This window comes from Silurus aristotelis (genome assembly GCF_946808225.1).
Source record: "Silurus aristotelis genome assembly, chromosome: 8".
Lineage (NCBI taxonomy): Eukaryota > Metazoa > Chordata > Actinopteri > Siluriformes > Siluridae > Silurus > Silurus aristotelis.
This window is the reverse complement of record NC_139581.1, coordinates 20295765-20311354: the sequence shown is the minus strand read 5'-3', so window position 1 is coordinate 20311354 and position 15590 is coordinate 20295765. Positions and strand designations below refer to the sequence as shown.

At 37.7% G+C, this 15590-nt stretch overlaps 1 protein-coding gene across 2 annotated transcripts in view; it reads right to left on the bottom strand.

Moving 5' to 3' along the window:
• zbtb16b (zinc finger and BTB domain containing 16b) overlaps positions 1-15590 on the bottom strand; it is a 45773-nt gene that overhangs the window by 25473 nt on the left and 4710 nt on the right. For both annotated transcript variants that reach the window (XM_083549433.1, XM_083549434.1), the window contains one exon: positions 6519-6616. In XM_083549433.1, the coding sequence (XP_083405559.1) occupies positions 6519-6616 (98 nt within the window). The remainder of the gene's footprint in view (positions 1-6518; positions 6617-15590) is intronic.

Genomic DNA, 15590 nt, shown 5'->3' with positions numbered 1-15590 from the left:
TGCTATATCAACCTGCAATATTCTAGCAAAAAAAGTGCCCCAAACAATGTATGTAAGATTCTGTGCCTACATCTATATTTATACCCAAAACTTGAAAAAAATAGTTGTACAGTTCGTAATTGTTTTTTACATTTTATATTAGGTTATTTCAACTTTTCTGTGATATGATAGAACAGGGGCATTACAGACATTTGATTATAAGCTGAATTTATTCCATATCATTATAGCATGTGACTGTCCAAAAACCTAATAAAATCTTAGATAACTTAGATAAAGATTTTTCAAGAACCGTTGGCATTAGACTGAATACATTTTTAACTGGGTTTGCAGAAAGGTCAAGCTTAGTTCAATGAAACAAAACTATTAAACAGGAAATTCTACAATAAGTTAAATATCTTTGCTTTCTTACATGAAGATGTGAAAGTACATGACGAAAAAAATATATCTTGGTCACAAAAAATGTATACATAATTCGGGTTTAATGTCTTCCAGCAGCTTTGTGTCAACCACTCCACACATTAAAGCATCTGCAAAAAGCCGTAAATGTAAAAGCACTTCATATCTTATTGTCGTCACTGTAGGCTCATAATATAATGTACAGCTCCACACCCTTGTGCCATGTACACTGCAACTCATTTGACTCAAAGCTATGTAAGGATTGGGTTTTAAATGTAGTGAAAGAAATCTGGTGCAATCTAATAATGATGTGTCTCATTCTCTCAAACCTGCATGTGCTGTAGAGGGGTCTATTAAAAGATGTCCCAGACACCTGTAGGATTGGCCTAGTCTACCACACAAACAGTGAAGTAGGCCATGAAATATCCCTAATTTTAAGAATGTGGTGTGTTCCGCTGAATCAAGCACACCGCAAGTGTGTTCTTTATTGGGCTGTGGGAGTCTGTGAAAACCCGTGTGAATGCAAAAAGACCATATTTTGCTTCACAAATGAATACTTATTCAACCATGGTTTTGGTTGTAGTGTGAGACTTTGGTATGAGATGAACAGCAAGGCTCACATGGCCAAATGCACAATTCAGATCACAGAATTGCAGAAGCGGATTTAGTTCTGCTTCGTCGTTTGAATCAATACTAATGGCTCCTCATCATTATAGATTAGTGTGGCATCTTTACGGGTTTAGACAACATTTTAATTACAGAGGGGAAAAAATTGAAGTGAATCTTTATGAAGAGATTCTGTCTAATACCCATAGTCAACTCCTTCAGTAGTGAGAAACAGCACAAAAGGCAATTCAAATAGGGACTTCCACCATCTCCAATCCTGCCCAGCAGCATCCCACTAACTTTCATCAAAAACAAAGTCAATAGAATCTGAATCTATAATGACCCGAAGCTTGTCAAGTATCTAATTTCACTGAGCTGCTTCTAAATAGCTTTATTATGAGTCATTAAAACACCCACAAGCTTGAGGAAGCCAGCCAGCTAGTGCCTAAATTTAGCCTCCCATCCACATTCCCTTTTACATTTCATTCTTGTGCCTTTGCCTCCAGGAAAAAAAAAAGGCGCAAACCACAGCTGCATGTGTGCTTTTCAACTCCTCACAAACAACAAGCAAAACATACTCAGCTTGAACTGTGGATGTTCCCTTTTCACCAGCGTATTAATAACTTAAACGGCCTTGGCACAAACGGAGCTGTGTGCGACTGAACCTGCTGTAATTTCGCAAACAAAAGAAGGACGCGTATATCTGCATACACGTGGCACGCAATACTCTTGTTTGGACTCATACACATTCTCACATGTTTTTGCTCCACCCTGTTCCCTGAAGTGATTAAGCAATTCCAAAATAAAACAGGCTTCTGTAAACAACGCACAGTGCACTACTGTCCATAAAAAAAGACAAAAATCCCCCAAAGCACCTTCCAGACTTGGGTGCAATCACCTTCCATCAAAACACTTTGTCTGGTGTGAAAAAATAGCAGCTTGGCATGTGCTGAATACCAAATCAGGCCACAGGAGAAAGCTGCTACTTGAAAATCATCAGGATTTAGAGATGGTAAATCTGAATAGTGCACCAAGAATGGAAAAGTTTTCAGGGATAAGATTACTACTTAGTTTTACAAACATAATTAACGTGTGACATTTTAGCCACTTTAAGAAAATAATAAGGATTCTGAAGCATTAAAATCTTATTATAGTATACCTTTTAGATTTATATAGCTATTGCACAATAATTGCATTGGCTATAACAGCATGAGTAACTTTTGGCTCTGAAATACTCATAACCACACTGCCTCATTATCCACAAACTTCTATCCTGTTTTTATCTTGACACACACAAAACAAAGAGTTGCCAGGGTGCAAATAAGTGAAAGTTTAACTCTATTTTAAATGTGAAGCAAACAAATTAGTTTAAAAGAACCATCTGTCTTTAAGTAACACCACACATTTAAAGGGGTCATTTGAAATAACAGCAGCCTCCTATTCTCTCTCAAGGAATATTATTTAGAGGAGAAAATAACTCGCCACATAATACCATAATACCGAGCAATTAATTTAATAATGAAATTCTGAAAAGCCAGCAGCAGCAAAAAAAAAGATTTCTCAAAGAAATATAGATATATATGTATGCCAGTGGCAGGCGGGTCAGGGCGAGCAAAGCCTTCTCTGCTGGCCTAAACACTATCAGAAGCACTGACTTATATTTACAACCTAAATTGCAATATTTGTTCCATAAAATTGTATAAATTAATTCCCAACAGTTTATTCTCTTCAAATCGTAGCGTTTCTATTGGCTGCACTGCTTTGGTGCATGTATGTGGCTGTTAGATTTTTTTGGTCCAATCAGATTTCAGCCTCTATGTGCTGCCATGTCAATCTAATCTGCCCAGGGCCTTCAAAGTTTGTACTGCTGGCTCTTTTACCATAGTCTCCTTAAGAATTAGCTCTGTTTCTTTAACCAATCAGATTTCATATTCGCCTCACAGTGCCAGCTAGCTGGCCCAGAATAGCATCAGCATTTTTCCGTCCTCTGATTGGTTGGTCAGAGGGAAACTGTTACAGCCAAATTTGACATCGTGAAGAGAGGTTAGCCAACCCCGAAGCTAGCTAGCTTTTCTCAGCCCGGGAAAGGGTTTGTTCACCACTTCCAGACCAGTGAATACGGGCGGTACCACTGGTTTACAGCCACTGAGGAGCGGTGCAAATTATGATTCTGTATCTCTGGTGAATAGGTTTAATTTTATTTACATTTTCATGTTTTTGTCATGTTATTAAATATTGATTCTGAACTGCTCCATATGATGTAGGTGGCACAGTTGCGATTGTAGTGTAGGTTTGTAGTCTTAACTGGTTTTCTTGCTTTAGTAAAATGGTATTCACCCTCCATATGTGAAATGCTTCTCTCTTTGTAATGCCATGCGTTGTTATATTGCGTTGTTGTATAGTATTGATGGTTTCTAGAAATTGCAACGTGATAGTGGTGGTATTAAGAGGTGGATTAAGTCGGGTAAGTCCTCACTGAAGGCCCAGGTACCAAATGCACTGCCCACCGCTGATGTACTCATAAAACTATTAAAGCCAAAATGTTTGTTTCTCATATAAACATATTTAAACTAAATTCTAGAATAAATCTTTTATATTAGAGATTCAATACTTGAGCATACTTTTCCACCTTCTATTTCAGCTGTTAGTTATAGTGACTGAGATTTTTTTTCTTGACTTTTTAGGCCCTTTGTGTATTGTATAATTCATAGATCCATATCTTTATTTTATACATGTTTCAGACCTGCACATCACTGCAGTCCTTGTTTTGTGATAAAGGACCAATGGCCAGTTAATTAAAAACAGATGGAGACCGGCATGGGAACACAAAGTGACACATCTTTTAACATATCCATTTAATATTCTTGGCGTGTACACATACGCTGATCCATTGCATCATGCTGTAGCAGCACTCAGCCAAACCCACTGTTATCAAGTGAAGCAATTCTCAGAAGGCCTGCTGTCCCCTTTTCTGTCTTTTTGTTTTTCCCCTCCCGCTTTCTGGTTTTGTTTTTGTATACTTAAGCCTCCTCCTCCTCCTCCTCCACTCTCCACCTTCCTCCTGCCTCAGTTCTTATGCCGTTTCGGAGAGCAGTGGCTTGGAGAGCACTCAAGTTTGATTAATTTAGGGATTTGGGTACAGTATGTTCCTGGACACACATCTGCGAGCAATCATAAACGCGGCGGAATGCTGGCAGAACATCCAGACCTGCAGGCAGCTGATGATGTCATCAGAGCGAGGGAAGAACTGGCGTACCGCCAACAATCTCAAAGCAACAGTGCTCCCTCAGACAGCCAGACAGATAGAGAGAGAAAGAGCAAGAAATGGGAGGGGACGTGGAAACTCACAGAGAGATCTTAGACTGGAATTCTGACAGCAAATTCCTCAAATATTTCTAATTCTTTGCAGTAATGCACTCATGGTGTACATGGGCATTTGCAAGAGGTAAATAAACTGTCATATTTTAGGGAAACAGAACAAATCTCATTAGAAAATATCAAAAATGGCTAAAAACAAAAATGTTGGGCCTGACAAGAATATAAAAAAAGTATGCTTGCAAGTGAACAGGAAGAAAATGCCTTGAATCCAGTCTTTGAGGCTGTCCTATAAGATCCTTTAACAAAATAATATTAAGCACAATAAACTTCTTCTTTTTCCTCTTATTTCTGTAGCTCCCATTAGGGGTCGTCACAGCAGATCATCCGTCTCCATACTACTCTGTCATCTAAATCTGCCTCTTTCAAACCAACTACCTGCATGTCCTGCTTTACCACATTCATGAATCTCATTTTTGGCCTTCCTCTTTTCCTCCTTCCTGGTTGGCTCCATCCTCAGCATTCTCCTACCAATATACCTCATGTCCCTCCACTGCACATGTCCAACCCACTCATTCGGGCCTCTTTAACTTTGTCCCCAAATCGTCCTATATGCGCTGTCCCTCTAATAAACTTGTTTTTAATTCTGTCCATCCTCGTCACTCCCACTGAAAATCTCAGCATCGTCAGCTCTGCTACCTCCAGCTCCACCTCCTGTCTTTTATTTAATGCCACAGTCTTTAAACCTTACAACATTGCAGGTCTCACCACAGTCCTATAAACTTTCCCTTTCACTCTCATAGATATCCTTCTATCACAAATCACTCCTGCCACTCTTCTCCACCCACTCCACCCAGCCTGCAGTCTTCCTTTCACTTCTCAATTACTTTGCACTGTTGACCCCAGGTACCTAAACTCCTCCACCTTTTCCACCTCTTCTCCCTGCAACTACACCGCTCCTCTGCCCTCCCTCTCATTCACAAACATGTACTCTGTCTTACTCCTACTGACTTTCATTCCTGTTCTCTCCAGCGTGTACCTCCACCTCTCCAGGCACTTCTCAACCTGCTCCCTACTTTCACCACAAATCACAATATCATCCGCAAACATTATAGTCCACAGAGACTCCTGTCTGACCTCATCCATCAACCTGTCCATCACCAGTGGAAACAGGAAAGGGCTCAGAGCCGATCCTTGATGCAATTCAACCTCCACCTTAAACCAGTCTGTCGTTCCTACTGCACACTTCACTGCTGTCAGACTTTCCTCATACCTGTCCTGCACCACCCTCAAATACTTCTGACACACCTGACTTCCTCATAAAATACCAATAAAAATACAAATAATTATTAATTATAATTAACACAATAAACAATTTCAATTAATGTAATTTCACACAGTCTGATGCACTTCACTATAAGAATGAATTATGAATTTATATGAATTATGATTTCAGCTAGTCCTATCAAAAATATAATATATATATATTTTTTTATTTGGACTTAAATTAAAACCCAGAGACTATTGATGTCATATTACATACAGCTTCATATTTAAAACTTTTTTTTATTTTTTTATTTGGAAATCAACAATAATACTCATGCCTTTATTTAAACACACACACACACACACACACACACACACACACACACACACACACACACACACACAGAGACACACACACACACACACACACACACACACACACACACACAGACACACACACATATATATATATATATATATATATATATATATATATATATATATATATATATATATATATATATATATATATATATTATTTATTTTTTTTCATGTAAAACTTTTTCGATTTATTTCATAAAATAAAAAAATCCAACATCTGTGTTGAATCTGTGCCAGTTGCGTTACTTGGGCTTCTGCCAATTTCTCAATAAACAAACCAGTAGAGGTTTACCAGAAATGAAGGTGAATGGAACTGACCAGTGACTAATACAGTACATGCCACCAGTGTGACCAAAGTGCAAGGTTCTATCTTGTGTAAATACTTTACAGTATTGGGAACTACAGAAAACTAAATCACACGTCTTACAGCTGGTCATTTGATGATGGAGATTGGGAATGTTAATATTAGTATCATTATAATTTATTATACATAATCATGATCTAAAATGAAAGTAATACCAATCAGCTAAAGAAAGGCTGTTTTGTGATGTTACCTGAGTGTGACAGCATGTGCATCCTCAGCCGTAAGCTATCCAAAAAGTGTTTTCCGCAGAACTCACAGCCAAAGGTTTTCATGTCACTATGCAGTTTCCTGTGGAAAGAAGAAAAAAAACAAGACATTTTGCCTTACAGTCGCTGTAGTAATATTATTGGGAAAGCATTCAGAGACAAACATGCTCAGAAGGACACAAATTCCTTAAATGTATGTATATGAGCACACTGTAGAAATGTAACAGATGATTTGAATGAAAATGAATTATTTGTAGCTAATGAGTTCATGCTGAAGCTGGTTGTTTACAAACGACTTGTCTGTGAAACATGTTTGGAATAGTACTTGAGCTTTAAACTATAGCAAACGGAGCGTCAAGGTTTGCATTAATCACTGGAACGGCAAATTGAGACTGAAATGTCTATGCAATTTAGCATGTTTACAGTGGATCTTTTGGTATTTGTCTTCTTGAAGAAAGAACCTGAAAGCAAAATGTATGTCTCAAAGAAGTAAATGCCTAGGAGGCAAAATAAAATAAACATTCTATCACATAGATTATCACATTCTTCTAAGAAAGTTGCTCTATTGTGAACACTGTGAATTACCAGCAAGTCAATGCAATGTTTCAAATATGCCTGTAACTGCATGTATGATTTTCACAATTAAAATATTAGTAAGACATTTTCTCATTTTCTCTATAGGCAATTTTCATTTATATAACTAATTCACTATAGTTTTCTGAGTGGGGGGTGGGGGGGGATTGTGTAACACTCTTCCCTGTCAATCTCAGAAACAATAGCCAATTGTGTCTGTAAACTCATGCATGCAAAAGATAGCAGTTAGGGGTTTCCTCCGAGTGTCGCATTGTTGAACTGTGACATAGCATCAGCGGTAACTGATGCCTGGAAAAATGCATTGGGTGGCTTTACATTTCTTAAAAAAAGGACATGTTAGTCTTCACACTTCCTGCTTTGAAGCTTTCATCTGATAGGTTAGAACTGTTTATATGTATTTATATATAAATACCAGGTAAATCCCTGTGAATTAGCTTGCAATAAAAAGGATTGCATATTTCAATAAATGCATTTAAATAAGCATGCATGTATCAATATTAATAAAGTAATATATAAAATATTTTATTTGCCTTGCAGCCAGCACGAATAATTGGATAATTTGCAAACATAATCAAAAATGTATAGATTTTTAGTGGGTTTTTTTTGAAAAAACATATGCCTGTTCACCTGCATATAAAATGTGACTTGATAAAGCTACAACTTAACCCATGGAGACATGGATTCCTCCACGGCCATCTCTGCAGCCTAATAAAGTATTAACCATCCAAACAGAGTGACTTGATGTTTTGAGAGGAATAGCGAGATTTATGAAAAATTAAACACATGCTTTAGAGTAAGCCTGAACAAATATGTACAGTCCATTTTAATAGAGTGGCTACAGCTTCGGAAGCCTGTAAAGAAAAACAACACCAGGTCTATGTTCATGTCCAGACAATTTCAAATCTGCCTCATTTGTTCAAATATTTGTTTCCAATTGAATGTGTTTAATGCTGCTGAAATCCTCGGTAGCATGGTCTGTTTATCTGAGTCATGCTATACATATCAATGACTTGCCACCCCCCTACTGCAGCCCTTTCATATGAATTCCAGCCACACACCCAGACACACTGCAGGCGCGTGCGCCACATATCCGAGCAGCAGGCTGTGGCCGTAACCTTTATTCTTGCTAGATTATTAGTGCCATATAATCAGTAGCCCCAGACCACTGACAGACATGCACAGCATGCAGTAATGTGACAAAACTCCCTTTGTTTCTAAAAAAAAAAAAAAAATAGGGCTGGGCTATTACTCAGCCCAGGTAGACAATGACTTGAAGCAATTAGTGGAAACTAAGCATATGTAATTAACAAACTAATATTTAGGTTTTGAAATGTCTCCTTTTTACACACTCTGGCTACCGATTCCATGTACTACTTCTTATGTACATTGCCAGTCAGAGGGGTTTACAACACCTTGATGTTTTTGTGGTTTATTACACTTTAATCCCTTTTATTGGCACGGCCCAAACTTAATATTACAAGATAACAAAATGTAACTCTGATTAACTGGTTGTTCTCAGATCCAAACAAGACTCAGAATGAGTGCTTTATTAAAGGCAGACCCATTTAAAGGGCAAACCTGTGAAGCCTACAGATGAAATACTTATAGACAGCGCTAGTATTAACTTTGAAGCAAAATCTGTAGTGTGACTAAAAAACACCTATTAGACAAAATAGCCTCTTGGCTATTCAAGAAGGCCTGATTTTGGCCTTTTCATATTTATAATGTTATTAATAATTTTTTCTACATTTACTAAACATTATAAATCAAACCATTACAGGAACAACTCTTAAATATTGTAAGATATCCAAAAGATTTGATTGCCATTGACTGTGTTACAAAGTAGTTTGTTTGACACTTCCACTTCTAAACAATTTCTACACAGCCACCCAGAGCACAGCAGTTTAAAGGCTTAGAAAAACTCTGCAAGGGTCAGCTTAAGCAAAATACATCTAATGCCAGTTAATCAATGTTCAAAAACACAGACAGATACCACTTGTGCACAGCATCCTGGGCAGAAACCAATTCTACTTCTATATATTTTTCACTCAGCACTAGTCATTAAAAAACTACAATGAAGGGTCAGTTACCTGGAATGGAGATCCACAAATGCTGCTAAAATATTATTTAAATTAAAAAATTCAATCCAAGTGTAAATGTAAGAAGGAGAGTACAAAGCTTATGAATACACATGGTGCTGACTGTTCGTTCAATCACTCGGGGGGAAAAACAATTCCAGCTGGACTGAGAAAAACAAATGTGAAAAGATAATGGTCCATTAGTCTCTACAGGCAGTTGTTACACATTCCCATTAAAATTCAGACATTAAAATGTCTACTTTTTCTAAGGAGACAAATCGTTGAACTGTCTGTTTGAGACAGGGCCGAGAGCTTGTGTTTCTGGAGTGGGCCACTAGAAAGTGGCTTTGATTAATGGCAGGCCGGGCCCTGTTGGAGCACCTTTCCCACTGAGAGAGCAATTCCAGAAGTGATGTGTGCTGAGGGATACTACAGCTCTACTGAATTACCAATGAGAGTGCTGTAAGAAAGGCATTTCCGAAAACTGTAGCAGAAATCTTAAAATAAAGCAACCAAGGACCATGCTAATGCAATTTTCATCAAGCAAATATACTATTAAACACAACCCGTCACTACTGTAAACATAGAGAGGCTTGCAAAAACCAGCAAAAGGTCAGATCTTTAGATTTGTGGTCAGTTATGTTGATTTACAGCTTATATGTTTATTACATTAATTGATTCTGTCACTGTAATACAGATTAATACCACCTGCCTATTACTGTGAACATCCAATATATATGGATATATGTGTGTAGGCCTCTGCAAGATCTTTAAAGGTGTGCTTTGGCATCTGCACAAACAGATTAGAAACAAATTTAACTGTTGTATTATATAAGTTGTAAGGTGAAGCCTCCTTGGATCAGACATCCCACCAGTGCTCAGGTCAACATGTTCCTCAAACCATTCCTGAAACTTTTTTCTGTGTGGCGTGGAGCATTATTATGCTGAAAAACTGCTGTTGGGAATATTATTACCATGAAAGAGCATAATTGGTCTACAACAATGGTTGGGTAGGTGGTGTGCATCAATATAATATCCACACGAATGCCTGAACCCATGGTTTGCCAACAAAACATTGCCCAGAGGATCACACTGCCTCTGCCAGTTTTCCTTCTTTCCATAGTGCTTGCTGGTGCCATCTCTTCCCTAGGTAGGTGATGTACAAAAAACAAACATGTCGGTCCACATGATGTTAAAGAAAACAGGAGTAGACCAGGCTACATTCTTTCATTGCTCCGTGGTTCAGTCATGGGCTCCTTGTAGGTGTTTTTGGCAGTGGACAGGACGCAGTATGGGTGCTCTGTCTGATCTGAGGCTACACAGCTTCATACGCAGCAAGCTGTAATTCTTTGTGTGTTCTGACTTTTTAGTCATACTCTTTATCATGGCCAGCATGAACCTTTGTAGCAATCTGTGCTACTGCAGCTCTTCTGTGAGATTGGACAGGGCGGGATAGCGATCACTCCCCATGTGAATCATTGAGCCTTATTTGTCCATGACCATGTAGTCGGTCCACTGGTTGTCCTTCCCTGAACTGTCCTTCTAGAGGCCTTAAATGTAAGTTTTAGTGTGAAAACTCACTTTTACATCATGTTCCAAAACATTAGCTTTGTGTTATCCATAAACCTCGAAAAGATTTATGCTGAAACAAAACACTTACACAATGCTGGGTTAATAAAGATGGAAGAACAGGTACTTTGAATAGAAGAACTGGAGACTTATGTCTTTTGCCTAGAATAGCCTTCGTCTATAGACACTGTTGGACAGGGGTGGACAAATCACTAACATAGACACCCGAGGCAAGTGTGCAAATGATTACTTTTTACCCTTAGTTGCTAATCAGTCAAGTGAGATCAGTATGTTTGCAGCCATCAATGATTTTGCTTCTCTAACTTAACATTAAAAAAAACTGAAAAATCACTAAGTTTATTTGCAAGCATCGATAACATACAAAAAATATATTCACTATTAGGCTAATTAATTTAAAAAAAATGTTAACAATCAGGACTACACAGCTATTAGGAAACATCATACTGTATACCTCCAAAACTACATGAAGTCACACTGTGGTTAAACATGTAGAGAAAAAAAAAAAAGACTTCAACCCAATTAGAATAATGTCTCCTTTGTGCAAAATGAAGTGAAAGCACAACAGCTCATAGCAAAAAACAGGCCACAGACTTGCTAATCTTTTTTTAAAGGTAGAACAACAGGCATGTTTTTAAAAACAAAATGAATCATCTCTGTAAGCAACTTTTCATGCTATATAAATTGTATATTCTCATTCAAGAGAATATACTTCATATTTATCAGAACCTGGAGAAAGAAATATTCTGTACACATCAAATCCCAACAATGTAGCAGTCCATTGTAGCAGTGTAAGACCAATCACATTTGATAAGTAATTAAGTCCCATAGACGGGGTGTTAAAGCCCTTGAGAATGTCTATTTTAAAGGAAATTATCCCAAGAACCATTTCATTGGTTGACTTGGAAATAAACTCAATATCTTGGTGATTTTGGTTTGTTTCATAATTGAGTATTCAGTATAAAAAACTGCCACATTCGACTGTGGTTTATGTGAAACAATCGATGGCCTTATTTATTTTCTTTACTGTAAAACTGTAAATGCTCTTCTTAAAGACGCACATTAACTTCTAATGAAGATCATAAACCCCCTGACTAGCGTTCAGCATAAAAGTCAATAAAATCAGATGGGTTTTAAAAGCCAGATCATTACTTTAAATGATATGAGCTGCTGCATTAATTCACAAATTAGACTGTGAAATAACAGAAAAACAAACAAACAACAATAACAAATGAAAAAAATGACGTCAATCCTAACCATAACCCTGGCCTAAATCATAATCTTAATATTAAACCTGGACTCTTTGACACTTCCAGCAAATCAACATAAAGCATCTAGAATGTTTTATTATCCTTTAGAATTCTAGCATTTTCAGTCTAGCAGGTGTATTATATTTTAATAACAATAGTGAATTCTCTGATTGGTCAGAAGGTGTGACGTGGACAGCTCTGACACTCGTGCCCTCCATAATTCCAGTGATGATTCCATACTTAATGCTCAATTCAATTTAATTAAATTAATTTTTATTTGTACAGGACTTTTAACAGTGGACATTGTGTCAAAGCAGCTTTACAGAGATAAGAGATAAAAAAAAACAAAAGTTTGTTCCTTATAATTGTAAGTTTGTTCCTGATGGGCAAGACAGTGGAAACTGCGGCAAGGAGAGGAACCTTGAGAGGAACCAGACAAGTTTTTTCTAAACAGGTTATTTTTTTTAATCTGAGGGTTTTGCTGTCCAGTTTCTGTATCGATTTACATGACATGTAACATAACATCCTGCTTTCGATTTTGTTTATTATTTGAATCGTTCTAACTGTATGCATGGACACATGTACCTATAAAATACTAGTACTACAGGGTGTCTATAAGAGGCATTTAATTTGATAGCCATTAAAACAATTTAAATTTTGTTTTTATTTACAATCTAAGACTTGAATTTCCTCCCACAGCTACCTCCAAACATACACGTGCACGCACACACACGCACACACGCACGCACGCACGCACGCACGCGCACACACACACACACACACACACACACACACAGAATCACACAAAAGAGGGTTTGAACATAAGAAACAATTCTAGAAAAGGGACAAAAACCCACTGTAGGAGGGCCAGAGGTCAGTGGTTTGACCTGACCCCAAAGGAGTTGACCTGTAATGCTTTTCAGTTGAGATAAGGCTTGAAAGCATCCTGTGTGTGACTGATAATATGCTCTGGGGTGGAACAATGTGATACAGGAGGACTTAAAGCCTTGACCAACAGGATTCCGGAGGTTCTTATAGATGACAGAGATTTAAAGATCATTCAATACCCATAGTCTCTGGACAGGCAGGGATTGGGCTACTAATGAAGCATGACAAAGCAAAGCCTCCCCCACTACAGGATTTTTTTAAGGTACATCTTTTACAGGTTTGTAAGGCCAAACCACTAATGACTTGAAGGGTATTGTTGAGCTCTTAGTGCACATCCCTATTAAGACAGTCTACTTATACTAATACCTGTGCCATTATGTTCTTAGTATGAGTTAAGCAATGTGTCCTCACCTACAGTCTGTGGAAAAACAAAATTCTATCTGCAGATTTTGAGATAGCACCTTAGATTTTGGTTTAGAGCTGTTATTCTAGTGCACAGATGCATAGATCGAATAAACAAAAGACTGAAAACAAAAGATGCAGTTAAAAAGACAAGGGACTATCTCTCAGGCCCCCGAGGGGGTCCGAGAACACGGGTATGTTTCAGCATGAACAAAAGCCAGCAACTAGAATAGAAAAGAGCTTCAGTCATGCGGTTGCTTACTTTGTGATTACTGATTAATCAAACTGGCCGCACTAAATCTAAATCCAATCAACTCAACACAAATATCTATTTATACTATTTGACTATTTATTTATAACCAGTAAATATTTGCTTTGATCGTTAGCTGTTCTCTCTCTCTTATTTCACAAATCAGCTGCAAAACAAGAGATTCCATAACTCTTGAGTTCCTAGAATCCCTATACGTACACACGCGCGCACACGCACACACAAACACACACACACACACACACACACACACACACACACACACACACACACACACACACACACACACTCACCACTTATCTGTTTGGCTGCTTAGAGTGTATTGTGAGTACACAGCTTAGTTACATTAAACCCACTCAGTGGAAAGGCAGATCTAGTACAAGGGACAAATCACGTATACATCAAGATAAAAAGCATTAACTGCAACATTATGTTTTCCAATAAGGTTATCTTTTCCATATTGTATTCTCGGACTTTTTTAATGAATCGTATAACACACAGTAGCAAGGTTAGGGCTGATTTCTTAGTACCACAGGCTGTTGATTCGTGTAGATTATCAGTGAAAGCCATACCACATCATAAGCAGGACCTGAGATTGTGCATTTCAAATACAGACATGGGTCTAAAGAACAGAAATAAAATGCAATATCTCCTTAATCTTTTGCTAAAAAGCACTGGAGGTAAAACAGAAAGACTAAACACTAATGCACTGTACAATTAAAATACAAACTTCACAAAAGGACAGATTACAGAACCTTGTTTTAATTGGAAAAAACTTTTTTCCTACTATTTTTGGTCATCCGACAATGACCAAATGTCGGAAAATGCGACATGGAGGAACACCATGAAGATTATTTAAAATGTGAAATCGTATTTGCCTATCATCTTTAGTTGTGTAACACACTTTAGTGTGTAATAGGTTGCCCCTCATCATTGCTATTATTAGATAAGCATTTACTTTCACTGTTGGTGGAAAGACCTACCTCCATCCGGACAGCTGAGTCCTTCACAATCTTCAAGAACCAACTGAAAACTCTTTTGTTTTCTGTGAGCATCTAAATGTACTTATCTTTTATCCCTTTCAGTCCTAAATATTTACCTTTTTAAACAATAACTGAAACCTTGTACAATGAGCGCTGCTCGTGTATATTGCCACCTTATGATTAAACGCTTGTCGCATTCCTCCGGACAAAAGTCTTGCAAATGAATGAATGTCAATGTAAATGCATTGCTCAAACCTAACAGTTGTATTGCTTACTTATTAATGCGTTATTAATAATCTACTATCACATACAGCCATTACTGATGATGTGAAGCATGAGGTGATCAGAGTGCATAACTCTTTTGCAGTGGTCTTTTTTCACCTCACCTCTTTTACAACTGTATGCACATCAGATGGCATTTTAAGGTTACCATTAGTCATAATATCCGACGTCAGAAGGTTTTTTTATTAGGGTTGTTTAAATCAGGTTCACCGAGATGAAGATTTTTAACATTGAGAAATACATGAAGAGATATATCAGAGCAGATATTTCTTACAAATACTTTTGCTTTTGTTTTTTGATGGCAGGAGTCCAGAAACTTGGCCAGGTGTCACTGGGTTCAGTTTGTTTGTAGTAATAAATAAAGGGAGTATCAGGTGTAGTACAATACACAGACACACACACACAAACACTTACTTTCTGTCTCTCTTTGTCTCTCTGTCTCTTTCTCTCTCTCTCTCTCTCTCTCTCTCTCTCTCTCTCTCTCTCTCTCTCTCTCTCTCTCTCTCTCTCTCTCTCTCTCTCTCTTCCCCAGAGGGTTACTCCCAGTCGGGTTGTCAGGCTTGCTGATGAATAGTGATATCACACTGTCTTCTCTTTGAATGGCAGGGGTTAAACCAGATTACCATCACCCAAATCCAAAATTATGCAAACATTAGAGGTTAGCGCTAGCACTAAAACCTTTGAATTTAATCAATTTTGGCATAATGAGTACCTAACAGACAAG